Source organism: Leucoraja erinacea, unplaced genomic scaffold, assembly GCF_028641065.1.
Source record: "Leucoraja erinacea ecotype New England unplaced genomic scaffold, Leri_hhj_1 Leri_1194S, whole genome shotgun sequence".
Lineage (NCBI taxonomy): Eukaryota > Metazoa > Chordata > Chondrichthyes > Rajiformes > Rajidae > Leucoraja > Leucoraja erinaceus.
The window spans coordinates 10,637-36,803 of record NW_026575445.1 but is presented as its reverse complement, the minus strand read 5'-3'; the positions used below and the strand labels follow the sequence as shown (position 1 = coordinate 36,803).

The 26,167-nt window shown below is 47.4% G+C and overlaps 1 protein-coding gene across 4 annotated transcripts; it reads left to right on the top strand.

Moving 5' to 3' along the window:
• The first annotated feature begins 2,814 nt into the window (after positions 1–2,814).
• Positions 2,815–24,714, top strand: LOC129715470 (tripartite motif-containing protein 15-like). Of its 4 annotated transcripts, none has more exons than XR_008726505.1 (4): positions 2,815–3,407; positions 6,330–6,422; positions 9,387–9,479; positions 13,097–17,491. XR_008726505.1 is itself a non-coding variant. In XM_055665353.1 (4 exons), the coding sequence occupies exons 2-4, from the start codon at positions 6,347–6,349 to the stop codon at positions 23,702–23,704; spliced, it is 450 nt and encodes a 149-aa protein (XP_055521328.1). In that variant the 5' UTR covers positions 2,815–3,407; positions 6,330–6,346; the 3' UTR covers positions 23,705–24,714. The 4 variants fall into 4 exon arrangements, 2 of the variants coding, with proteins under 2 accessions (XP_055521328.1, XP_055521326.1); XR_008726504.1 differs by having other exon boundaries at positions 13,094–17,491; XM_055665353.1 differs by lacking the exon at positions 13,097–17,491 and adding an exon at positions 23,424–24,714.
• Positions 24,715–26,167: the final 1,453 nt, after the last annotated feature.

Sequence of the window (26,167 nt, the reverse complement as noted above, 5' to 3'; positions counted from 1 at the left end):
GTCGGGAGCCTTCAGACTGATTTCTGGGTGTGGTTCTGTTTGCTTCATGAAGGCAGTAGCAAGAATGAATTTGTCTCCTGGATAGCTGTCCAATTGTGTTTTAATTGGGGCACTCACTTTATGAAGACTAGTTTTCACTTGATGATTAAATGTTATGATGAAGAAGACAGCGAGGAATTTAAAGTGGATCCACATTGTACTTGGTTGAGGAAAGTTAATGTGAACTCGTTGTTAACCACTAGTGTGAACTGGTTAATGTTAACTACCCTAATCAAAGCTTGTTTATTATGAGTTCTTGTGAAGGACTTTCAGGTGAAAGGAATGTGTGTGATGTGTGGAGTGGTCATTCGTTCAGCTTTGGACTGGACAGAATGTTGTAGAGATTTGTAAAGATATTTGCATGCTCTTGCTCAAAAGACAAAATGCTGGAGTAACTCAGCGGGTCAGGCAGCATCTGTGGAGAACATGGATAGGTGACGTTTCACATAGTGCTGGAGTAACTCAGCGGGTCAGGCAGCATCTGTGGAGAACATGGATAGGTGACGTTTCACATAGTGCTGGAGTAACTCAGCGGGTCAGGCAGGATGCCCATAATAAAAAGTACAGCATTGAGCAGCTCAGTCAGTGAGTTCACTGTTTGTGTACAGGGTTTGATGTCCATAGTAAGAGTTACACCATTGGGCAACTCAGTCAGTGAGTTCACTGTTTGTGTGAAGTGTTGTCTTTGATATAGCTGGCATGTTGCTGTGCCAGTTTGATTATGAAAATAGTCAATGTATTCTTCTACCCTGTAGGATTCACTACTGCAGACACATTTGAATTTCACTGGACCTTAATTGGTACATGTGATGATAAACTGACCTTGAAACATTGGGCCTAGAGTTATTTTTCCAGGCCCTGTCCATCCAGTGTTTGATATTTTGATGTGAATGTAGAATCTTCTCGCCTGCTGCTGTTTTCTCCCTCTACTACAGTCTTTGGAGATCTTCTAACTTGTTTTCTATGTTTGTGATGTGCCAACTTGCTGTCCAAGTACTGCTTGGAGATGTAGAACCACCGTCCTTTCCGCTCTTCCTCCCATTGTTTTTGCCATCTTTCCTTCAGTCTTTGCTTAACAATGTCTTTGATTTCAGTTTTACCTATGTTAATACTTAAATCAATCTTACTTCTTTTTGTTACCTATTTTGCTACCTTATCTGCCATTTCGTTTCCTCTAATGCCAATGTGTGCTGGTACCCATAAAAATATGACTGTAAGCCCCATCATTTGAATTCTGAATAGTGTTTGTTGTATTTCAATCAAAATGTCTGGTCTACTATCTGAATGACTGTGCTGTAAACTCTTTATTGCTAAACTGGAAATGTAACAAATAACTGTCCTTAAAGGCCTAGTATCCTCGACCCACTGTACCGCTAACAATATTGCAATAATTTCACCTGTGTATACAGATACCTCATTATTGCTCCTCTTCGCTACTTTGATGTGAAATTCTCGTACAATAAATGCTACTCCTACGTTATCTACTGAATCATTTGATGCATCTGTATAAATTTGGACAAAACTGTAGTATCTGTCAATGTATTCCTGTTTGATGACTGAATTATACATATGTTGTTTATCCTTGTTTTCCTGTTCTAATATTGTAAAGTCTACTGTTGCATCTGGAAGTATCCAAGGTGGAATTGAAGGTAATGGAACTGTTGGAACCACATTTAATTGTGCTATGCTGATTTGTAATGCTCTCTGGGACACTGTCCATCCAAAACTTTTTGTTTCCCTTCTCTCCTTTTCCCAGCATGGTTTGACAGTAAATTGTGCTGGGTGTTCTTGACTGTGGCCCTGTAGGTTAATCCAGTAATTCAATGAAAGCTGTATCCTTGTCATCTCTAGAGGCATCTCCCCCATTTCAACCTGTAATGCTGCTGTTGGAGTTGTTTTTATTGCACCTGTACATATTCTCAATGCCTGATATTCAATGTTGTCTATTTTCTTAAGAGAAGTACTTGATGCGGACCCATACACCACACAACCATAATCTAACACAGATCTAATTAACCCAGTGTATATAGCCTTCAAAGCTGTTCTATCTGCCCCCCAATCACATCCAACTAAACATCTCATTACATTAAGTATCTTCTACATTTGTCCACTACTTTCTCAATATGAACCATCCATGTAATCCTCTCATCAAACCATAAACCTAAAAATTTAAAGTATTTTACTCTCTCCAATTCCTGGTTATGTAATTTTAGTTTAACCTCACTACCAATTTTCTTCCTAGTAAAAAACATTATCTTTGTCTTTTCCACAGAAAATTTGAATCCCCATTTATATGACCACTCTTGTTTCTTTATTATACCCCTCTGTAGTTTCTGCACAATAAACTTCACATTTCTCCCCCTTTTCCAGATTGCCCCATCATCCGCAAACAGTGAAACTCCCATTTCATTTACAATTTCTTCATATACATCATTTATCATTACTAAAAATAGTAAAGGACTTATTATGCTCCCTTGAGGTGTTCCATTTTCAATATCTAATGTTCCTGAGTATTGATTTCCAACTCGTACTTGTATTGACCTCCCAAATCCGCAGGGATGTGTTGACCGCACGGATTTATATTAAATTCGCTTCCTCCTTGCTTCATTCCAGCTACAGGTGAGTATTGATTTGTGAGGTGCGGCCTGTAGTTCTGTAAGATGCAGCGATCAGTATCTGCAGGCAAGCAGCTGCCTGTCCACAAGGTGCATTAATCCACACATTACTCAGAACTGGGAGCGGTCTCGCTGCTGAAACCACGACCAACCGGTTTGACAATCTATTATTATATACTGTGAATAATGTTCTTTTAAAATTCCTGTTAACCGTTTCTGCGGGCAGGAATGCAGTAACACGGAGAGGATTTGAATATAACCTGGCTGTAGGAATTCTGTCTGCGCCATTCCTGGAAAAGTCTCCGTCGTCCTCCTGCCCGCTGTTACTCACCCACTATGTTTATTTATTACATATAGATTGGTGGCAGAACTCTGCTCTCCAGAGTTCAGTACAGACGTCTCTAGCCTTGTGAGGGAGTATGTCAATGGATACAATTTAAGCGTACAGCAATCTTCTTCCTGCTATTTGTTTAATGGTTTCATTAACGTGAGTCTATCGCGGAACCATTATCTTTCAGTGTTCACCTCTGATCGCAGCTAAAGCCACATACATGAACTGTTCTGATGTATCGGAGATCACGTTTCTCTTTGCGGGTTGTTTTATTTGCGGTCGGGTAATCTCGGGCTGATTAACCGTGTGCGGGATGAAGACGGACAAACGACCCGCGCAGCGTATTCACCCGGCAACGACCCGAAGAGTTTGCTCTCCACTCATCGAACCGGATCACAAGTCCGGTCAGCTGGGATTAGAGTGTAAGTGGAAAATACCAATGGAATATAATTGGTTAAATCCCAGTAATCCAAGTCGCATGGTGTCTAGTGACTAGTTAGTAATGTCTGTGGGAGGCGGTGAATACGCGGACTTGGCTGACTGCTGGCTAATGGCAGCTCAGTGGTCAGAGCGAGTGCGAAAACACGTTGCCTGGGATGCCGCAGACAGAATTCCAACAGGTTGTGTTGAAATCCGGCACTGTTCCAGCATTCCCAGCAGCAGAAAGGGTTAACTAGAATTGATTCCGGCCCGAGGTTCAGGTTCCACCCACTCTCACAAAGCTACCGGACCAGTGGTCTAGGTCAGGTCAGAAAGCGGGAAGAAGGGGAGTGGGGCAAATGGAGGAAACATAGAAACATAGAAAATAGGTGCAGGAGTAGGCCATTCGGCCCTTCGAGCCTGCACCGCCATTCAATATGATCATGGCTGATCCTCCAACTCAGTATCCCGTACCTGCCTTCTCTCCATACCCCCTGATCCCTTTAGCCACAAGGGCCGCATCTAACTCCCTCTTAAATATAGCCAATGAACTGGCCTCAACTGCCTTCTGTGGCAGAGAGTCCCAGAGATTCACCACTCTCTGTGTGAAAAATGATTTGTCTCATCTCGGTCCTAAAATACCCGTTTTTATTCTCATCTCGGGCCTAAAAGATCCTTATCCTTAAACTGTGACCTCTTGTTCTGGAGTTCCCCAACATCGGGAACAATCTTCCTGCATCTAGCTTGTCCAACCCCTTAAGAATTGTGTAAGTTTCTATAAGATCCCCCCCCCAATCTTTTAAATTCTAGCGAGTACAAGCCGAGTCTATCCAGTTTGTCTGAAACATCGGCAGCAACGTCAAAGACGTCAAAGACAAACGTATCGTAAGTATTTTCTGCCTGGATTTCCGTGTAGATCTCACAACTTCTGTCTTTGCTATTCCATTCTGGCCAATGGGGCGAGTGCCTTTGTTTTAATTGATCGAATCCCAAGCTGTGAATCTGATCCGCCCGAGGCATTGGGAGGTTGTCAGCATAGATCTTTGGTTCTCAGCTCCGCCCTGTGTGTGAATGGTGCTGCCCGCCGCGGTACGAGTTTCACCTCAAACACCCCTCACCTGTAACGCGACAGAGAACCGCATTACAGGGAAAATTTAATAAAATAGTCTATCGGAAATGTACTCTATCTAATAAACGTCATTAATGGCACCAAGTGTGTCCTTCAGAAATGGTAAAGAACATATTTAAATCCATTGTATTTACAGCTGACTAACACTGTGTTGCCGAACCGGTTGGATTTGGTCTCAGCAACTAAGGAATGTAGGTGTTGGAATCCATCCCGTGTACAGGCAGGTACTTGCACACATACACTGAGCTGTGAGTCTCACACAACGACAGCCCCTAAATCAATAACCATGTAACAATTACAGCACGAAAACAGGCCATCTCGGCCCCACTAGTCCGTGCCGAACACTTATTCTCCCCTAGTCCCATCTACCTGCACTCAGACCATAACCCTCCATTCATTTTCCGTCCATACACCTATCCAATTTATTTTTAAATGATAAAATCGAATCTGCCTCCAGCACTTCCACTGGAAGCTCATTGCGCACAGCTACCACTCTCTGAGTAAAGAAGTCCCCCCTCATGTTACCCCTAAACTTCTGTCCCTTAATTCTCAATTCATGTCCTCTTGTTTGAATCTTCACTATTCTCAATGCAAAAAGCGTATCCACGTCAACTCTGTCTATCCCTCTCATCATTTTAATGACCTCTATCAAGTCCCCCCTTAACCTTCTGCGCTCCAAAGAATAAAGCCCTAACTTATTCAACCTTTCTCTGTAACTTAGCTGAACCCAGGCAACATTCTAGTAAATCTCCTCTGAACACTCTCTATTTTGTTGACATCTTTCCTATAATTTGGCGACCAAAATTGTACACCATGCTCCAGAATTGGCCCCACCAATGCCTTGTACAATTTTAACATTACATCCCAACTTCTATACTCAATGATCTGCTTTATTAAAGGCCAGCACACCAAAAGCGTTCTTAGTTCTCATGTGGACCTTTCTCAGTTTGATTTTAAGCCTCGCCGGACGCTGAAAGGCCCCGCGAACGGGCCGATTCAGCCCTTAGACAGCGTCTGATGAAGTCCGGATTACAAAACATGGGGGGGGGGGGGGGGGGGGGGGGGGGGGGGGGGGGGATGTCCCCCGCCTCTCAAAGCACGGGGGACGTCCCCCCCACCCAATGATTTCCGTCCACTGGTGACATGCGTGTTGTTGCTGTGGTCTGTTACCACGGTATGATTCACCGCACCTTTACTCTGGATTCAGGACACTGTGTCTGGGAAAGGTTTACCTTGGATAGGTCAGTGGCAGTAAATAATATGGTGTTTGGAGCAAAGTGGGAACATTGTAATGTGTTTTGGGAATCACGATTCAATTATAATTATATACTCCGTCAGTTGTTAATGTATCCAAAGTGGATGCAGAACTCACTTCATTTTCCACTTCTGAAGACATGCGATAATTAAATTATTCTGCCACTTCCTCACAGTAACTCCAGTTCCAGTCTAAAACCTGGGTCCCTTTAACATAACGTAAATTAAGTGTTTAAAAAGCTCCGTGAGTAATTGGCAGAGGAATTAAACAATCACTTTCTGTCGGTTTTCAGGCAAAATGATGCAATCGTCTTCCAGTTCTCTGAGGAGATAACATTTAGAATAAAAAAGCGGGAATTATTTAATGCGTTGAATTTGCAATTTCAGATGTCTTTGCCGGTCGCTGTGTGAGCCCAGATAGTCTATGACCTTTGGAGGACGGGTTGATTGGATCAGATATTGTGTGTGTTGGTTCAACAGGTAAAGTTTTCCTTCGCATTCAATTGTTGCTTGACGATTATCTTAATATTGTTCATTCCAGAACCACAGAATGTTGGAATGCTTGTCATCATCATGGCTGAAGGTGGCGATTGGACAAGAGATGCAGGGACATCTACATCAAGTCAACAGAAAGGTTTGTCGAAGCGTCTGTGAAATATAAATGTTGTTCTGACAATGGGCGTGGAGTTGCTGCAAACAATGAGGTTAACAAAAGAAGTGGAAATAGGGAAGGGGCTGAGCAGAGACAATTTACATCTGCAATGACCGCACAGTCACATGTGGACGGATGCAGGAACTGTGTGACAAACCGCTACATTTTGGTTCATGTTATCACAGTCAGAATATCAGTGTCCAGAATCATGGGTCGTACTGTGCAGAAATGGTTCTTTGAACCAAGATGAGTCTGCCAGCTGTCAGTCCCTCTACACTCAAATGCTTTCTGAAAGACAAATTCTCAAATGCTTTCAGAAATTCCAGGACACTATATCCACTGGCTCTCCCTTGTCCATTTTCTCAATTGACTCCTCAAAAAATTCCAGAAGATGAATCAAGTATAATTTCCCTTTTGTAAATCCATGCTGATTCGGACCGATCCTGTTACTGCTATCCAAATGTGCCGCTATTTCATCTTTTATAATTGACTCCAACGTCTTCCCCACCACCGATATCAGGCTAACTGGTCTAGAATTCCCCGTTTTTTCTCTCCCGCCTTTCTTGAAAAGTGGGTTAACATTAGCAATCCTCCATCCACAGGAACGAATACTGAATCTATAGAACATTGGAAAATGATCACCAATGCATTCACGGATTCTGGAGCCACTTCCTTACGTACCCTGGGATGCAGACCATCAGGCCCTGGGGATTTATCAGCCTTCAGTCCCATGAGTCTATCCAACACAATTTCCTGCCTAATATTGATTTCCTTCAATTCTGAAGATCCCAGATCCTCTGGCCACTACTATATCAGGACGACTGTTTGTGTCGTTCATCTCATCTGCCATTTCCTTTTTCCCCATAATAAATTCACCCTTTTCATTCTTTAAGGGTCCAACTTTGGTCTTAAATATTTTCTTCCTCTTCACATACCTAAAGAAGCTTTTACTATCCTCCTTTATATTATTGGCTAGCTTACCTTCGTACCTCATCCTTTCTCCCCGTATGGCATTTTTAGTTATCTCATGTTGCACTTTAAACTTTACCCAATCCTCTTGCTTCCCACTCATCTTTGCGATGTACTTCTTCGCTTTAATTTTTATACTAACCCTGACGTCCCTTGTCAGCCACAGTCGCCCCTTTCTCCTCTTGGAATCTCTCTTCCTCCTGTTGGCTATAGGAGAGGAGCGTCCGGTGGGGGTTGGGGTGGGTGATGTCGCCGAGAACATATGTGGGACCAGACAGAGGGCCTACAAAAATGGGGACCTAGGGGAGTCACGAATAATGAGGGTGGGCCCAGAGGTGGATGGTGAAAACAAAGGGACACACACCAGGGATGTGAATAAAAGGGGACCCAGCATTGGGGGGGGAGGTAGTGGAAACGCTGTTTATGCTAACACATGTCTGACACAGTCGGGGAACAGAGGGATCCAGTCCATGAGCAGGTAGATGGGATTAGATCTAATTGTCGTGATATTGCTGGTGCAGATATGGGGCATCAAAGGGCCAGTTCCCATGCTGCACTATTCTATGTTCTATGTATTAACTCCAGGTTTGGCTTCATTAATCCAAATCATAAAGTCATAGACTCGTACAGCAAGGATAAAGTCCCAGCGTGCTCAACCTCTCCATGTTACTCAGGCCCTTGAGTCCTGGAAACATGCTCTTCAATCATAAAACATAAAAAAAATGTTTTCCTAGGACCGAGATGAGGAAAACATTTTTCACACAGATAGTGGTGAATCTCTGGAATTCTCTGCCACAGAAGATAGTTGAGGCCAGTTCATTGGCTATATTTAAGAGGGAGTTAGATGTGTAGCTTGTGGCTAAAGGGATCAGGGAGTATGGAGAGAAGGCAGGTACAGGATACTGAGTTGGATGATCAGCCTGATCATATTGAATGGCGGTGCAGGCTCGAAGGGCCGAATGGCCTACTCCTGCACCTATTTTCTATGTTTCAATCAACTCCGCACCCATTCCAGTTCAGTAACATATTTGCTATAACAGGGATCTAGAACTGAACACACTACTCTAACTTTGACCGCGCCAAAGTTTTGTACATCTGTTACATAACGTTCCAACTGCTATACTCAATATTCTGATTGATGTCATTCACTGAGGTGCTGTCCTGCTTTGTCTTTCCAAAAGGCAACATCTTGTGCCTATCTGTTTAAAACTCCATTCAACATTTCTCAACCCAGCAGATGAAGACCCCTTTGCAACAGTTGATAACCATCGTACAAATCATGCTTGTGTATTCATCCAAATCTTTGATATATAAACCACAAACCGCAATGGGGCCAGCAACTATCCATAGGGAATGCCACTAGTCACATGCCTGCAATCTGAGACACTGTCCACCATCACCTTCTGCTTCCATTCATGGTCAATTCTGTATCTTGCCTTTACATTAGTTGCTCAATCAGCTTATTTTGATGCTCCAAACAATCCACGCGCCATATTTTCAAGTGCCCAGCTAAAATGTGAAGTCCTTTTATCCGCATCATTTATATAGGTTGCAAAATATGGAGACACAGCACTGGCCTTTGCAGCATCGGTCTAGTTATTGATCCATTTATCCAAGTGAATGAGCTGCCTGGCAAGTGGTCAGTGTTATCCTGGATGGTGTAAGAGCTGTCACATCCCTTGACGTGTCTCTTGTGGTCCATGGGGAATGGTTTGAATGTGAAGAAACAAGTTGCTCAGTGCAAGATTTCAATACTGTTATACCACCAGGCTACAGGATGGAAATGGGTGATTCAGTTTAGTTTCTGGTTCAATGTTGACATTCCACATCCCTCCCCCACCCCCAAACCTAGTCGCCCCCCACCACCAACACGGGGAGATGGACGTGATGGATAGTGGTTCACGGTTCACTTGGCAATCTTTTCCTTCTTGTATTTGTCATTGTTTAATCCCACTATTATTATTCGGTTTACTGCAGAGAAGCAGAATATGGTAACACCTATCCACACCACGCCTGAAGTTGGAAACAGGGCTGTGGCTCCAGTGACCTCAACAACAAGGACGGACACAGGTGTGTTGCAGAATTCTTCACGATATAAATGTTGTCTTGATAACTCGTTTGCATCTAATACATGGTCCACAGGTCAGAAAGATTGGGGATTAAGGAAGAGAAAGAGAGGATGTTAACATCTGCAGTCAGTAGTTGAAAGGAAAGAGGGAGTGATCGTTGTAGATCAGTGCATGTTCCTTTAACATAGTGACCTCACCACTACTAACCACTCCCCATTGTCTCTCGTATAATTGTAGTGTCCCCACCCCCAGCTCGCTCTCTAGCTCCAGTGATGACCACGGACAGCTATTGCATAGTGTGTGTTAGTGCTTGTAATAAACTATCAGTAAAATACTTTGTGGATCAATCAAGTCGTTTTACATGGTGTCACAGCGGTAGACTCGCGTCTCCTGTTTATCGGTTTTCTTTTTATTCTTTGTTTTCTCCCAGTTGTTCCCCCCCCCTCCCCCCGTTTTAATTATGTCCAACTCCTGTCGTCAACCTCGCTGGCCCGGAGGTCATGGATCACTATGCTTCATTCGACTTCACCCCCGGTGAGGACCGTCGGGACCCGGTATGTCTCCTGGCAAAGTTCACTGCCCTCTGTGATATCCCTACCAATAACATTATTGAGCGCTTTAAATTCTTCCAGAGGCGGCAGATTCCCGGGGAGCATATTGACGCTTTTATTGCATCTTTGCGTCACATGGCTCGGCGCTGTCGCCTTGACACAATCTCCACGGACGAATTGATCAGGGATGTCCTGGTCAACGGTCTCCTGAACGCTAAGCTGCGTGACGAGCTCCTAATGAAACCCGACTTGACATTAAGGGATGCTATGCATGCCGCTCGCATGGCCTCTGCTGTTGGCTCCGCATCTCAACCGGTGTCCCAGGACATTAACTTTACCGGTGCAGCTGGTCCGCCACGACGGAACACCGCTGCTACACCCGCTAAGGTCACCCCTCGCCGTTGCCCAAATTGTAATTTTTCTTCCCACCAATTCAACGTTTGCCCCGCGCAGGGTAAGACTTGTAATTCCTGTGGAAAGCTGAACCACTTTTCGGCGGCTTGTCGGTCCCGTGGGAAGCCGGTCCCTGCTCCAAGGAGGAATTTAAACAACCTTGCAGACTCTGATAGCGCACTTGGTTCCCAGTACCAGTCGGATGAGCTCCCTGACTCTGATACGAGCTCCTCCCATGGTGATTCAACGGTGTTTTCGCTTTTGGGTGCACCTGCTCCGATAACGGATCCCTCTGTGCATGTTACTGTGAATGGCCATTCTTTTTCTGCGAAGGTCGACATGGCGCCTTTGCCAATGTTATGTCTGTCAGCCTCTTCAAGCAGATAAGATCTGGTGAGAGAGTTACTCCCGGCGACACCCGCCTTCATGCCTATGGGGGAGGTGTTCTGGTTCCTGTGGGGAAGGCCACGCTTATTTGCACAGTCCTTGAGACCTCTCGGCCCCTCACCTTCCACCTGCTGGATTCTGATAACGTCACCCTGTTGGGCGCCCGTGCGTACCAGGACCTTGGTTTGGTTTCTTTCCACCGCGGGATTCACCTGGTGCAGGCGCCCATTGACCCCCTGGGCGAATACCCCGACCGTTTTGATGACATTTTGGGGGAATTGCCCTATGACTATAAAATCTTTGTCGACCCGAGTGTCGACCTGGTGATTCAACCGGCCCACCGCGTCTACTTTGCAATGAAGGGCCGCGTGGAATCTACTCTGCATGATATGGTGACCATGGGCATCCTCAAGGAGGTGAGCGCTCCCACCAGAGCGAGATCCGGACCTGCATTAACCCGAAGGACCTGAACTTTGCCATCAAGCGCCCGCACTACCCCATGCGGACGGTGGAGGACGTTGCTGCACAGGTCGGCCCTGCCACTGTCTTCTCTGTCCTAGACGCCAAGAGCTCCTTTTGGCAGATCCCTCTGGATGAACATTCATCATTCCTGACCACCTTCAGCAATCCCTTCGGCAGGTTCCGTTTCCTCCGCATGCCGTTTGGGATCAACTCGGCTAGTGAGGTTTTCCAGCGCACCATGGAACAGCTGTTTGCTGGATTACCGTGCGCCATCATCATGGATGACATGTTGGTGTACGGGAGGGACGTCGCTGAGCACGACCTGCACCTCCGCAAAGTCCTGGCCAGGGCTCGTGAGATCAATCTCAAGCTCAACCCGAAGAAGTGTCGGTTCAGAGTCCCGGAAGTCACTTACGTTGGTCACGTTTTCACGGCGGGGAGTTTAAAGCCTGACCCCCAGAAAATGGCAGCAGTCACCGAGATGCCCGCTCCTACTGACGTACCCGGCCTGCAGTGCTTCCTGGGCATGGTCAATTACCTGGGGAAGTTTATACCTGACCTCAGCGAACTGAGTGCTCCCCTGAGGGAGCTGATCAAGAAGGACTCCGCATGGGTCTGACTCCCGCATCACCAGTCGGCGTTCGTGGCTCTGAAGTCCAAGCTCGCACACACACCGACTCTCAAGTTCTTCGATTTGCACAGACCCATTGTCCTCACTTGTGATGCCTCTAAGTTCGGTCTCGGTGCCACTTGTCTGCAGCTTTATCACGGCCTGCAGCTACCTGTCTCCTACGCTTCTCGCACCATGACCCCTGCCGAGCAGCGTTACGCTCAGATCAAGAAGGAGCTACTTGCCGTGGTGTTCGCCTGCTCCAAGTGCAAGGACTACATTCTGGGCAACACTTTCACCATTGAGATTGACCTTTTCTCGTCGGGTCTCAGTCGTCGTTGAGGCCGTAACGAGGAGCGGCCTCCAACAGGAAGAGACCGGGGACTCAGGTGTCGACTCACCTCACCGTCGCGGAGCTGGCCGGGTCCGGAGCGGTGGAGGAGCGCTGCTGCTGCTGGTGCTGTTGCTGCTGCTGCCGGAGAGTCGGAGGCTCTCTACAGGTCTGTGGACGATGGCGCCGAGCCCACGGCTCCCTGGGGGGAGACCGCTTTTCGGGGCTTCTGCGGCGGCGACTTCTCCCGCCCGAGTTGCGGGGTCGAAGAGCTCCTGGAGCGGGGCCTGACACCGCTGCCCCGCGCGGCTGGAATGGCCGCGGACTCTGCGAGCGCACACCGGGGGCTCTAACACCAAGACCCGATGTGCGACCTCGCACCACCCGGCGTGGCTTTAATGGCCGCGGGACAATCGCCATCGCCAGCCGGGGGCTATGACTTTGACTCTGACATGGGGGGGGGGGGGGGGGGGAGAGTGCAGTGGAGAGATAAGTTTATTTGGCCTCCATCACAGTTATGTGATAGATGTTTATGTTAAATGTAATTATGTTGTGTCTGGGGTCTATTTGTGTGTTATGTATGGCTGCAGAAACGGCATTTCGTTTGGACCTCCAGGGGTCCAAATGACAAATAAATTGATTCTGATTCTGACCACCAGCCGCTGGTCACTATTTTGAACAAGCCTATCCATGTCGCCTCTTCCCGTTTGTAGCTGATGATGCTGCAGCTCCAGCGTTTCACGTTCCAGATTGTGTACCGCAAGGGCAAAGATATGTTTGTGGCTGACACATTATCCCGTGCGCCGCTCCCTTCCGTTGCCCGCCATCCATACGAATCATCTGACCTGATGGTACTAAACGTTAACATTGTTCCTTCCCAGCAGATGCAGTCCCTGATCTAACACACTGCTGATGATCCTGCCCTCCAACAACTTGCGGACGTTATCCGCCATGGTTGGCCTGACTGACGCTCTTCCCTGCCGGCTGATGCCGTACCCTACTTCCTGGTTCGGGATGAACTGGTGCTACACGACAGCGTGGTGGTGAAGGGTCACAAGGTCGTGGTGCCGGCCGCTCTGCGGGATCACTATTTCCAATCTGCACACAACGGCCACCCCGGGGTGGAAGCCACTTTGTCCCAGGCCCAAAGCCAGTTTTACTGGCCGGGTATGGCTCAAGACATCCGTGACAGAGTCTCCGCTTGCGCTGCCTGCAACAGTCTCCTGCCTCATCAGCAGCGCCAGCCTCTCCTGCAGCAGCCGGCCCCCGAGCTACCGTGGATGTCTGTTCGAATGTCATGGCAAACACTTCCTGGTCCTGGTGGACTCATACTCCAGTTGGTTTGAGGTGGATCAGCTGCCTTCCATCACCTCTGCCGCCGTCATCGGGAAGCTTCGCCGCCACTTTTCGACCTTCGGATCCCCGGTGACCCTCCAATCGGACAACGGCAGCCAGTTCTCCAGCGCCGAGTTCCGTGCCTTCGCTGCCCGTTGGAACTTTTGCCACCACACTAGCAGCCCTGAGTATCCGCAGAGCAACGGCCTTGCGGAACGCGCTGTCTGCAGTGCCAAGGAGCTGCTGGAACACTGCCGCCTTTCCCATTCCGACTTCTACCTTGCCCTCCTCAACCTCCGCAACATTTCCCGCGACCCCGCGACTCGGTTTGCCTGCCCAGCGCCTCATGTCCCGCACCACTAGACCACCTCTCCCTGTCTCACAACAGTCCCTCAAACCCTCGGTCCAGACCCCTGCCGCTGTCACGGAGCGCATCATCGAGAAGCAAGCCACCCAGAAGCGCTCCTTTGACAAGTCGGCCCGGCCGCTTCCTCGCCTGTTCCCGGGCCAGGGGGTTCGGATGCAGTCCCCCTCCGGGCACTACAGGCTGGCCGTTGTAGTTGGTAATGCCGGCTCTCCCCGGTCATATCTCGTCGACTAAGAGGGCACCGTCTACCGTCGGTCACGTCAGCACCTCCTGCTCGTCAACGAGCCTCCTCCGCCTCCCACGGACCCGTTTCAGCCACCTATCCCTTCCATTTTGCCCGAAGCTCCGCCAGCCCCTGTCACTCCGCGCATGCTGCGGAAACTGCCCTCCCAGCTCTCTGTGCCCCGCACTCACAAGCCTCTTTCCCCTGCCTCGCCTGCCAGTGTACCCGTTTCGCCTCGCTGTTCTCCTCCATCTCCGGTGCGTTCCTCGTCCAGCTCTCCCACCTCTGTCCCTGACTCTGTCCCTTCTGCTCCTGCGGTTGAGGGGGAATGCGGGTTGCGCACCCGCTCTGGGCGGTTGGTCAAGCCGCCTGTCCGTTACGGGGAGCTCGCTTAGCTGTATTATGACCCGGTTAACTATTCCCGGTGCGGTTTGTAATCCTAGCGTATGAGCCGTGGTCGCTCTGTATATTGCCATGCTTTTGTTTCCAAGAGGAGGGATGTAGATCAGTGCATGTCCCTTTAACATAGTGACCTCACCACTACTAACCACTCCCCATTGTCTCTCGTATAATTGTAGTGTCCCCACCTCCAGCTCACTCTCTAGCTCCAGTGATGACCACGGACAGCTATTGCATAGTGTGTATTAGTGCTTGTAATAAACTATCAGTAAAAGACTTTGTGTGGCAATCAAGTCGTTTTACAATCGTGGAGGTGATGAAACATCCTCACTGAAGATTCAGATGTGCATTAATGCAGTGACTGAGGAGTGAAGATTATAAGGGCGCATAAAACGTCGTGATTTGGACTCTGTAATGTTAGATGTATTATGGTGCAATGTGTGCCTCAGAAACATAGAGGCATGCGGCATGGAACAAGACTCTTCGGCCCACCTTGGACACGTCAACCAACATGGGGGATGGGAGCATGAGCAGAGAGACAGAGGGTGTAAAATGAGGGTAGAAGCAATAGGTAGCAAGGTGAAAAGTACAAGTGGCAGGCAGACAAATTCATGGGAAAAATCAAAAAGGGCCACTTTTCAACATAATTGTATTAGGGGTAAGAGTGTTGTAAAAACAAGCCTGAAGGCTTTGTGTCTCAATGCAAGGAGCATTCATAATAAGGTGAATGAGTTGAATGTGCAGATAGTTATTAATGAATATGATACAGTTGGGATCACGGAGACATGGCTCCAAGGTGACCAAAACTGGGAGCTGAACATCCAGGAATATTCAATATTCATGAGGGATAGACAGAAAGGAAAATGAGGTGGGGTAGCGTTGCTGGTTAGAGAGGAGATTAACGCAATAGAAAGAAAGAACATTAGCTTGGAGGATGTGGAATCGATATGGGTAGAGCTGCGAATCACTAAGGGGCAGAAAGCGCTAGTTTTCTAGCTAGTTTTGCTAGTAGAAATTCAGAGCCCAGCAGAGGAAGACAAAGGGCTTAATTAGGAAAGGGAAAATAGAACGAAAGAAAACTGGCAGGAAACATAAAAACTGACTGCAAAAGCTTTTATAGATATGTGAAGAGAAAAAGATTAGTTAAAACAAATGTAGGTCCCTTGCAGTCAGAAACAGGTGAATTGATCATGGGGAACAAGGACATGGCAGACCAATTGAATAACTACTTTGGTTCTGTCTTCACTAAGGAAGACATAAATAATCTGCCGGAAATAGCAGGGGACCGGGGGTCAAATGAGATGGCGGAACTGAGTGAAATCCAGGTTAGCCGGGAAGTGGTGTTAGGTAAATTGAATGGATTAAAGACCAATAAATCCCCAGGGCCAGATAGGCTGCATCCCAGAGTACTAAAGGAAGTAGCCCCAGAAATAGTGGATGCATTAGTGATAATTTTTCAAAACTCTTTAGATTCTGGAGTATTTCCTGAGGATTGGAGGGTAGCTAATGTAACCCCACTTTTTAAAAAGGGAGGGAGAGAGAAAACGGGGAATAACAGACCAGTTAGTCTAACGTCGGTAGTGGGGAAACTGATAGAATCAGTTATTAAAGATGGGATAGCAGCACATTTGGAAAGTGGTGAAATCATTGGACAAAGTCAGCATGGATTTATGAAAGGTAAATCATGTCTGACGAATCTTATAGAATTTTTCGAGGATGTAACTAGTAGAGTGGATAATGGCTGGCAGACAGGAAGCAAAGAGTAGGAGTAAACGGGTCATTTTCACAATGTGAGGCAGTGACTAGTGGGGTATCGCAAGGCTCAGTGCTGGGACCCCAGCTATTTACGATATATATTAATGATTTGGACGCGGGAATTGAATGCTACATCTCCAAGTTTGCGGATGGCACGAAGCTGGGGGGCAGTGTTAGCTGTGAGGAGGATGCTAGGAGGCTGCAAGGTGGCTTGGATAGGCTGGGTGAGTAGGCAAATGCATGGCAGATGCAGTATAATGTGGATAAATGTGAGGTTACCCACTTTGGTGGCAAAAACAGGAAAGTAGACTGTTATCTGAATGGTGGCCGATTAGGAAAAGGGAGATGCAACGAGACCTGGGTGTCATGGTACGCCAGTCATTAACAGTAGGCATGCAGATGCAGCAGGCAGTGAAGAAGGCGAATGGTATGTTAGCATTCATAGCAAAAGGATTTGAGTATAGGAGCAGGGACGTTCTACTGCAGTTGTACAGGGTCTTTGTGAGACCACACCTGGAGTATTGCGTACAGATTTGGTCTCCTAATCTGAGGAAAGACATTCTTGCCATAGAGGGAGTACAGAGAAGGTTCACCAGACTGATTCCTGGGATGTCAGGACTTTCATATGAAGAAAGACTGGATAGACTCGGTTTGTACTCGCTAGAATTTAGAAGATTGAGGGGGGAATCTTATAGAAACTTACAAAATTCTTAAGGGGTTGGACAGGGTAGATGCAGGAAGATTGTTTCCGATGTTGGGGAAGTCCAGAACAAGGGGTCACAGTTTAAGGATAAGGGGGAAAACTTTTAGGACCGAGATGAGGAAAACATTTTTCACACAGTTTTCAGAGTGGTGAATCTCTGGAATTCTCTGCCGCAGAAGGTAGTTGAGGCCAGTTCGTTGGCTATATTTAAGAGGGAGTTAGATGTGGCCGTTGTGGCTAAAGGGATCAGGGGGTATGGAGAGAAAGGCAGGTACAGGATACTGAGTTGGATGATCAGCCATGATCATATTGAATGGCGGTGCAGGCTCGAAGGGCCGAATGGCCTACTCCTGCACCTATTTTCTATGTTCTAAATTGAAACAATGGCGAAATATGGATTGAAAACGGCTCAATGTAATATTTTGTCATAAAACTGGGGGGTTTTGAAAGAGCATTACGTTGCGAGGTGGCAGATAACCAGATCTGGAATGTTCACCTTCCAGTGAAAGCGGTTCTGATTTCCACATCCTTTGTTTGACAAAGCTCGCTGGCTTCACCCCTGTAATCAATGTTATTTAGTACTAGGTACGACTCTGTAACCTTGTAGTTAAGTACCTCAGGTCCTGTACTTAAGGCTCCAACATATGACCAGGTCTCCCTTGTTCTGGACTGGGCCCACAAGTGGAATTAGACTGGGGCTTCTTCAGAATGGAGTCGGTTGAGGGAAACTAGACGTACAGAACAAATCACAGCCGGCACCGATGAGTCAAGAAAGGTGGAGCCCACAATGGTCCATTGTTGGCCGTGGAAGAGGTGATAATGAAGGGATACAAACAGTGAAACTAGCAAGACGTCTATGGTGGAGGAAGAATGGAGAGAGAGGGAATGCAAGGGTTACTTGTAATTACAGAAATCAATATTCATACCGCTGGGCTTTATGTGAATGAACAATGAAGATGTGTTGGAAGGAACTGCAGATGCTGGTTTAAACCGAAGACAGACACAATTGGCTGGAGTAACTCAGCGGGTCAGGCAGCATCTCTGGAGAGAAGGAATGGGTGACGTTTCGGGTCGTGACCCATCTATAGACTGTTTAGGGATAAGGGAAACGAGAGATTTAGACGATGATGTGGAGAGATAAGGAACAATTAATAAAATATATGGGAAAAAAAGTACAGAGGATAAAAGGAAACAAGCTATTGGGGGGGGGGGGGGGGGGTAGAGAGACAGGGGAGATGCCGGGGCTACCTGAAGATGGTTGGTCTTAAAACAGAAGGGATAAAGAATCGTCTTGAGACTTAGCCCTAACATGGACCAAAGAACTGAATTCAAGTCTTGAGGCGATACATGCTGGGATGCATCACCTGACAGTCCTGACTGAAGACGATTGCAAATATCTCAGTCATGCCAATACTACATTTCACCCATTATTTATCAATAATCAATACATACGAGGGAACCGATAAGAATGAACGTTCCAACAAACCAATCAGTTTCAGATGTAAGAAAGAACTGCAGATGCCGGATAAAATCGAAGGTAGACACAAAATGCTGGAGATATTTAGCGGGTGAGGCAGCATTTATGGAGAGAAGAAATGGGTAGCGTTTTGAGTCGAGATCCTTCTTTGGGTCTCGTCCCGAAACGTCACCCATTCCTTCTCTCCATAGATGCTGCCTCACCCGCTGAGTTACTCCAGCATTTTGTGTCTACCTTCAATCAGTTTCAAGATTGCTTTAGTTCCTTTGGTGTTCGATCAATATCGTACGTTGAGCTGCTGGTCAGTGAGGTTCACTAACATAGAAATGTGTTACATCTTCGCACGGCTCCCCACGGCTTCAAGACTCAACGATAGATTCAATATTTTCACGTAATTAACAAACCTTCTGCCTCGCATTCTCGGCATTCAGCTTACCCCCTCCTCTAGTAATTTCCAAATCATCCGCCCCTCTTTTTCTGCACCACCACATGGTCACGTTTACCGGGGGTTTTATTTTGCCAGACGGCTCTTGCAGCCTTCAAACCGAGTCAGTGGACTTTAGGACCCGGGGAAGACCGGAGATCAGGACCCGGTGCCCGCGGCGATCGCTTCAATCTTTATATTTCCACAAAAGTAATTTCTGTTCCTTTGCCGGACGCGGTTGACGTGTTAAAATGAACGGATCGACAGACAGACAGACAGCTCTGATTTCAGTTGCTGTTTATTTCACTCTTCCCACATGTACATTCCCTCTGGTTTTATTTCCGCGCTCACTGGGGTTTGTTTCACGACGTGGAATTTGTGGATTAAATGGGAGCCGTTTGTTCAGCGCCGACCTGTTGTCCACCGGGTTTCTTCCCCAGAATACCTGAACCCCGCTCCTGACGCCGGACCCGGGACCCGACCCTTTTACACACCCGGAGCGGAAACGGAGCCGATTCTCATCTCATCTCAAGGTCAAAGTTTCTCCATGAATTTATTCCCAGTGAAGGTGTGGAGATGGGACTTGGTGTCCGCGTCGTAAAATGAACTGTCCGGGACTCGTAACTGAGATAAACGCCCACCCTTCCGGAGATGCGACGGGCGTGGAGACGGGATTGAGTGGAGGTGAGTGCATTAAACACTTCATCCCATCGCCCGATGCTCCAGACTCCAGTCTCCGGGGTCAGTGTGACTGGTCTCTTCCTCTCCACAGACTCTGCTGCGACTCCCAGACCCCAGCCCCGACTCCCCGCCACCTCCACCTCCCAGTAATGTCTCCCCGATGTGAATCCCACCGATCCCAGCACACACCTCCCACCTATTGGGGTTGGTTTTCTTAGTTGATTGCTTATTCCGGAGATACAGCACAAGTACTTTGTGTTTTAATTGTAATTTAACATCTAGCCGAGCAAGTGACTGCTGTGAACAGAGCAGCTGACAACTAGGGAAAGTCCATGTGACAGCTTGAAAAGACAGCCGGCAGGAGGAAATGGACACCACTGGAGCTGTTATGGGTTCGCACCTCATTGTAGCAGTGGTGTAGATTAGGGTTAGGGTTAGGGAATGTTAGGGACCCTAATTAAAGTGTCCATTATTCATATCATTCTTTGTATCGAACTAACACAGAGCGATCTTTAATGTAACTGAACAAATAAATGATATCAACATGACCTTGTGGAATACCACAGGACATTTCACACAACGCTCTGGTCAATAAATACAGGTGATCGAATTTTGCAACTTCCGGTGCCCCATGTGCCACTGACAACGTGTGTTCCTCATCACTAACCCTGTAAATATAAGCAGTTGGGTTACAAAATTAACTAAAGCGCTCTACTGAGTTATTTTATAAAATGATGCATGGTTTCAGATAAGAACACCACCTCTTCCGACTAATTTCCTCCTGAAATCAAACAAACACAATGTTTTATTGATTTACACTGACCATACACAACCGAACAGTATTTTCTATTAACTGTTGCAAGTTGCTGGAACTTCTCCACTAACACTGGAATTTTACACGTTTACACTGGAATGTAGTAGGATGAGAGGGAATCTTATTGAAATCTATAATATTATTAAAAGTTTACACACGTCAGAGGCAGGAAACATGTTCCCGATGTTGGGGGAGTCCAGAACCAGGGGCAACAATTTAAGAATAAGGGTAAGCCATTTAGAACGGAGATGAGGAAACACTTTTTCACACAAAGAGTTGTGGGTCTGTGGAATTTTCTGCCTCAGAAGGCGTTGGAGGCCGTTTCGCTGGAAACTTTCAAGAGGGAGCTGGATAGGGCTCTTAAAGATAGCGGAGTCAGGGGATATGGGAAGGCAGGAACGGGGTACTGATTCGGGATGATCAGCCATGCTCACAGTCAATGGCGGTGCTGGCTTGAAGGGTCGCATGGACTACTCCTGCACCTATTGTCTATTGTCTATTATGGTTGAGTCTTGAAGCCGTGGGGAGCCGGGCGAAGATGTAACAGATTTCTATATTCACCAACTTCACTGACCAGCAGCGCAATGCACGATATTGATCGAGCACCAAAGGAACTAAAGCAATCCTGAAACTGATTGAGTGACGTTTTGGGACGTCATTAGAAGATGCTGGATAAAATCGAATGTAGACACAAAATGCTGGAGTAAGTCTTAGAAGGGTCTCGACCGAAAACGTCATCCGTCCCTTGTCTCCATAGATGCTGCCTCACCCGCTGAGTTACTCCAGCATTTTGTGCCCAGCTTCAATTTTGTCCAACATCTGCAGTTGTTTCTTACATCTGAAACTGATTGGTTTGTTGGAACGTTCATTCTTATCGGTTCCCTCGCATGTATTGATTATTGATTAATAATGGGTGAAATGGAGTGTTGACTTGACTGAGATATTTACAATCGGCTTCAGTCAGTTCTATCAGGTGATGCATCCCAGCATATATCGCCTCAGGAATTTAATTCAATACTTTGGTCCATGGTAGAGCCAAGTCCACCCCACCCCCACCCCACCCACGTCACACTAGCTTCTCGTTTTCACCGTACAAACAGCTAACAATAGTTTGTTTCCGTTTATCATCGGTACTTTGTTTGTATATCTTTTATTCATTGTTCTTTATTTCTCCACATCATTCGTCTATATCTCTCCTTTCCATTATCCCTAAACAGTCTGAAGAAGGATCTCGACCTGAAACCTCGCCCATTCCTTCTCTCCAGAGATGCTGCCTGACCAGCTGAGTTACTCCAGCCAATGTTGTCTATCTTCGGTTTAAACCAGCATCTGCAGTTCCTTCCTACACATCTTCATTGTTCATTCACATAAAGCCCAGCGGTATGAATATTACATTCCCTCTCTCTTCATTATTCTTCCACCTTAGAGAGTCTTGCTAGTTTCACTGTTTGTATCCCTTCATTATCACCTCTTACACGGCTAACAATGGACCATTGTGGGCTCCACCTTTCTTGACTCATCGGTGTCGGCTGTGATTTGTTCTGTACGTCTAGTTTCCCTCAACCGACTCTCATTCTGAAGAAGCCCCAGTCTAATTCCACTTGTGGGCCCAGTCCAAAACAAGGGCTGACCTTCTGCTGGAGCTGCTTAAGTACAGGAGTCTGTCCTTACTACAACGGGTTACAGAGTCGTACCCCCAATTGATTCAGGGGCATCTGTATATCGCCCGTGTATATGATGTGCCAGCGAGCTTTGCCAACACAATTTGTGGACATCGCACACCGGGGGCTCCAAACACCAAGACCCCGCCTTCCCTTCTGGCTGAACATGTTTTTTTTGACTCTGTTTCTTGATGGATGTTTTGTAAAATGTAATTATGTTGTGCTAAATCTATTTGTGTGTATGTTTATGCAGAAAACTGATTTCGTTGGACGTCCAAAGACAATTAAAGCTTTCAGTTTCACTCTTGACATGTGATAGTGGGACCTTTCTTTAAAGGCTGTGATTTGTTCTGTACGTCTATCTATCCATCTGAAGAAGCCCCAGTCTAATTCCACTTGTGGGCCCAGTCCAGAACAAGGGAGACCTGGTCATATGTTGGAGCCTTAAGTACAGGACCTGAGTACTTAACTACAAGGTTACAGAGTCATACCTAGTACTAAATAACATTGATTACAGGGGTGAAGCCAGCGAGCTTTGTCAAACAAGGGATGTGGAAATCAGAACCGCTTTCACTGGAAGGTGAACATTCCAGATCTGGTTTTCTGCTGTAAAATTGCTGTAAAAACGCAATGTTCTTTCCAAATCCACGAGTTTATGACAGAAAATATTACATTGAGCCGTTCTCAGTCCATATTTCACCATTGTTTCAATTTGTTCCCAGCCTTAGTTTTGTTTAGTTTAGAAATACAGCGCGGAAACAGGCCATTCAGCCCAACGCATATTAACACTATCATACACACATCCCACAGGGGACAATGTTTTATATCAAACGTGTACGTCTTTGGAGTGTGGGAGGAGACCGAAGATCGCGAAGAAACCCACGCAGGTCACGGGCAAAACGTATAAATTCCGTAATCGGGATCGAACCCGGGTCTCCGGCGCAAGCATTTGCTGGCCTGTAAGTCTCACTCGGGCTCTGTACAACTCCATTGTCTATTTTTCTCTCAGCCTCCACCACCCCTTGCACCCCTCGGCATGCTCCAAGTATTCATCCCCCTCTGTGTAAAAATAACTTGCCCCGCTGTGAGCACTTTTAAATCTTTCTTCTCACATCTTAATTGCCCTCCGGCCATTGATTCCCGTTCCCTGGTGAACATTCTACGGCATTAATTTCATAATTTGCCTCATGGTTTCACATGCATCTACAATACATGAATTGTGCGTGTGCGTGTGCGTGTGCGTGTGCGTGTGCGTGCGTGTGTGCGTGTGTGAGTGTGTATGTGTGGGCGTGTGTGTGTGGCCACAGTCTCCTATACTCCTTCATCCCTCCCCACCCACTGAGGTTCTCTGTCTCTCTCGGTTCACCCGCAGATTCTGTGACCTTGGACTTGGAAACAGCGTGTTGGGAATTTGAGGTGTCCGAGGATCGGAGGAGCGTGAGGTGGACCGGGACACAGAGGAGTCTCCCTGACAACGGCAAGCGATTTACAATCTGGCCTTGTGTGCTGGGATCATTTTACAGCGCGGTCACCAAGTCCCATCTCCACACCTTCAGCGGGAATAGGCTCACCGGGAAACTTTACCCTTTCTTCTGGACTTGGGATGGAAACCAGTGTCTGAGAATCTGCTCCGGTTCCACTCTGGATCTGTAAATGTCTTTGGTCCCGGGTCCAAAGTCAGGAACAACTTCTATTTCAAGGTTCAATAGACAATAGGTACATTAGGTCAACACCGTCATTCAATGTGATCATGGCTGATCATCCCCAATTCCCGTTCCTGCCTTCTCCCCGTATCCCCTGACTCCACTATCTTGAACAGCCATATCTAGCTCTCTCTTTAAAGTATCCAGAGAACCGGCCTCGATCACCCTCTGGGGCAGAGATTTCCACACACTCTCTGTGAGAAAAAGTGTTTGCCCATCCCCGTTCTACATGGCTTACCCCTTATTCTTAAACCGTGGCCGCTGGTTCTGGACTACCCCAATGTCGGGAACATGTTTCTTACCTCTAGTGTTTCCAAACCCTTAATAATCTTAGAGGTTTCAATAAGAAACCCTCTCTATCCTTCGAATCTCCAGAGTATACAAGCCCAGCTGCTCCATTCTCTCAGCTTATGACAGTCCCGCCATTCCGGGAATTAACCGTATAAACCTACGCTGCACTCCCTCAATAGCAAGAATGTCCTTCCTCAAATTAGGGGACCAAAACTGCACACAATACTCCAGTTGTGGTCTCACTAGGGCCCTATACAACTGCCGAAGGACCTCTTTGCTCCTATACTCAACTACTTGTGAACTTAACAATTAATAATTTTGGGGGTCAAATGTGGGGCAGAAACCCCATTCGCAACAGATTGACACGAAACACGTTACATTTAATCACCAAATTATAAATTGCAAAGCCACAAGGAACTTGGAAATAGAATTGGTCAAAAAAAAGGCATGGACATTTAACCGAATTAGGGTATGTCAATGCAATAATGGTTTACTGTATCTCCACCACCTCGATCATCTCAGACTTGGAGTTAACTACTACTCTTTTCAAAGATACTGCCTGGCCTGCAAATATTTTGTACCATTGTTTGCTTTTCTTTCAGATTTGTGACACCCACATTATTTCTTCGATTTTTATAGCCCCCTACAATAAATCATTATTACGAAAAATCTGAAGGGAATATGAAGTGTGCGCAGATTCAGATTGGGACAGGGAGATCTTCCAGTAGCCTTCCTGGCTAAGCTATGGTGGGGGAGGGGGGGTGAGTGAGCTGCACCCCCACTAGCCCTGAGTGACTGAGCTGCCAACCCAATGGGCCCTGAGTGGGTGGTTGGGCCAACCCACCAGCCAGAGGGGGGGGTGGTGGTGGGGGTGGATGGGGGGTGGGGGGTGGTGGGGGGTGGTGGGGGGGGTGGGGTGGGGGGTGGGGGGGGGTGGGGTGGGTGGGGGGGTGGGGGGGGGGGGTTGTTGGTGGGTGGGGGGGGGGGGTGGTGGGGGGTGGGGGGGTGGGGGGGGGGGGGAGGGGGGGGGGGGGGGGGGGGGGGGGAGGGGGAGGGGGGGTGGTGGGGGTGGGGGGGGGGGGGGGTGGGGGTGGTGGGGGTGGGGGGTGGGTGGTGGGGGTGGGGGGAGGGGGACTGGGGGGATGGGGGGGTGAGAAAAGACCAGAAGACCAGGATGAATTAAATGACCTGTCTGGCAGGTCCAATTGTTGGCTCGGGAAGGTGTGATCTCAAGAGACAAACAATGTGGAGAACTGTGGAACTGGTTCCACGAAAAAAACGGAGCAGGGAGTGGAATTTGTGTAAACAATATTGAATGTACGTATAGCCACCGAGAATGTCGGACAAATTTCTTACACGGTTTCGGTATTGGACATATTTTTTTCCTTGAATAAAGTTTATTTGGGGGTTTTTTAACCATTGAATTCTCTAACTTTAAATAACTTTTACTAACACTTCCCCTCTCCCTCCCCCCTTCCTTGTCATTTTACCAGTTCCTCGGCTCTCCACATTATTTGTTTATAGTTCACGCCTTCCCAATCAAACAATGGACCTTCCAGACGACAATCATTCATGGCGGGTCCTAGTTGATCCTGGTCTTTTTTCACCTACAGTTCTTCGCCCCCCCCCTAGCCCCCCCCCGCTCGCCCCCTCTCCCTACTATCCTACTGGCCATCGTGCAGTCCCTTGAAAACAAAGTGGAGGACTTAAGGGCAAGGCTGCTTTATCAAAGGGAGCTGAGGGAATGCTCTGTGTTCTGTTTATAGACATGGCTCAGCTCCCCGACTCAGCTTCCAGCCTGAATCCATCCACCGTATGGACCGTACCTGGCATCTGGGAAAGGGAGAGGAGGGGGCGTCTGCCTGATGGGTGGTGTTCTTGACCGTCCTGTCTCAACCCACCTCGAACATCTGCATCCGACCATACCGCGGTGCTGCTTCTTCCTGCCTACAGACAGCAATTGAAGAGCGCACCCCCTGAAGTGAGGACAGTACAGAGCTACACACGAGGGACATTATAGAGGGAAAATAACCTACAAACCTCTACGACTTTAGAATGTAGGCGGAAACCGAAGCTCCCGGAGAAAACCCACGCGGCCACATTGAGAATGTATCAACTCCGT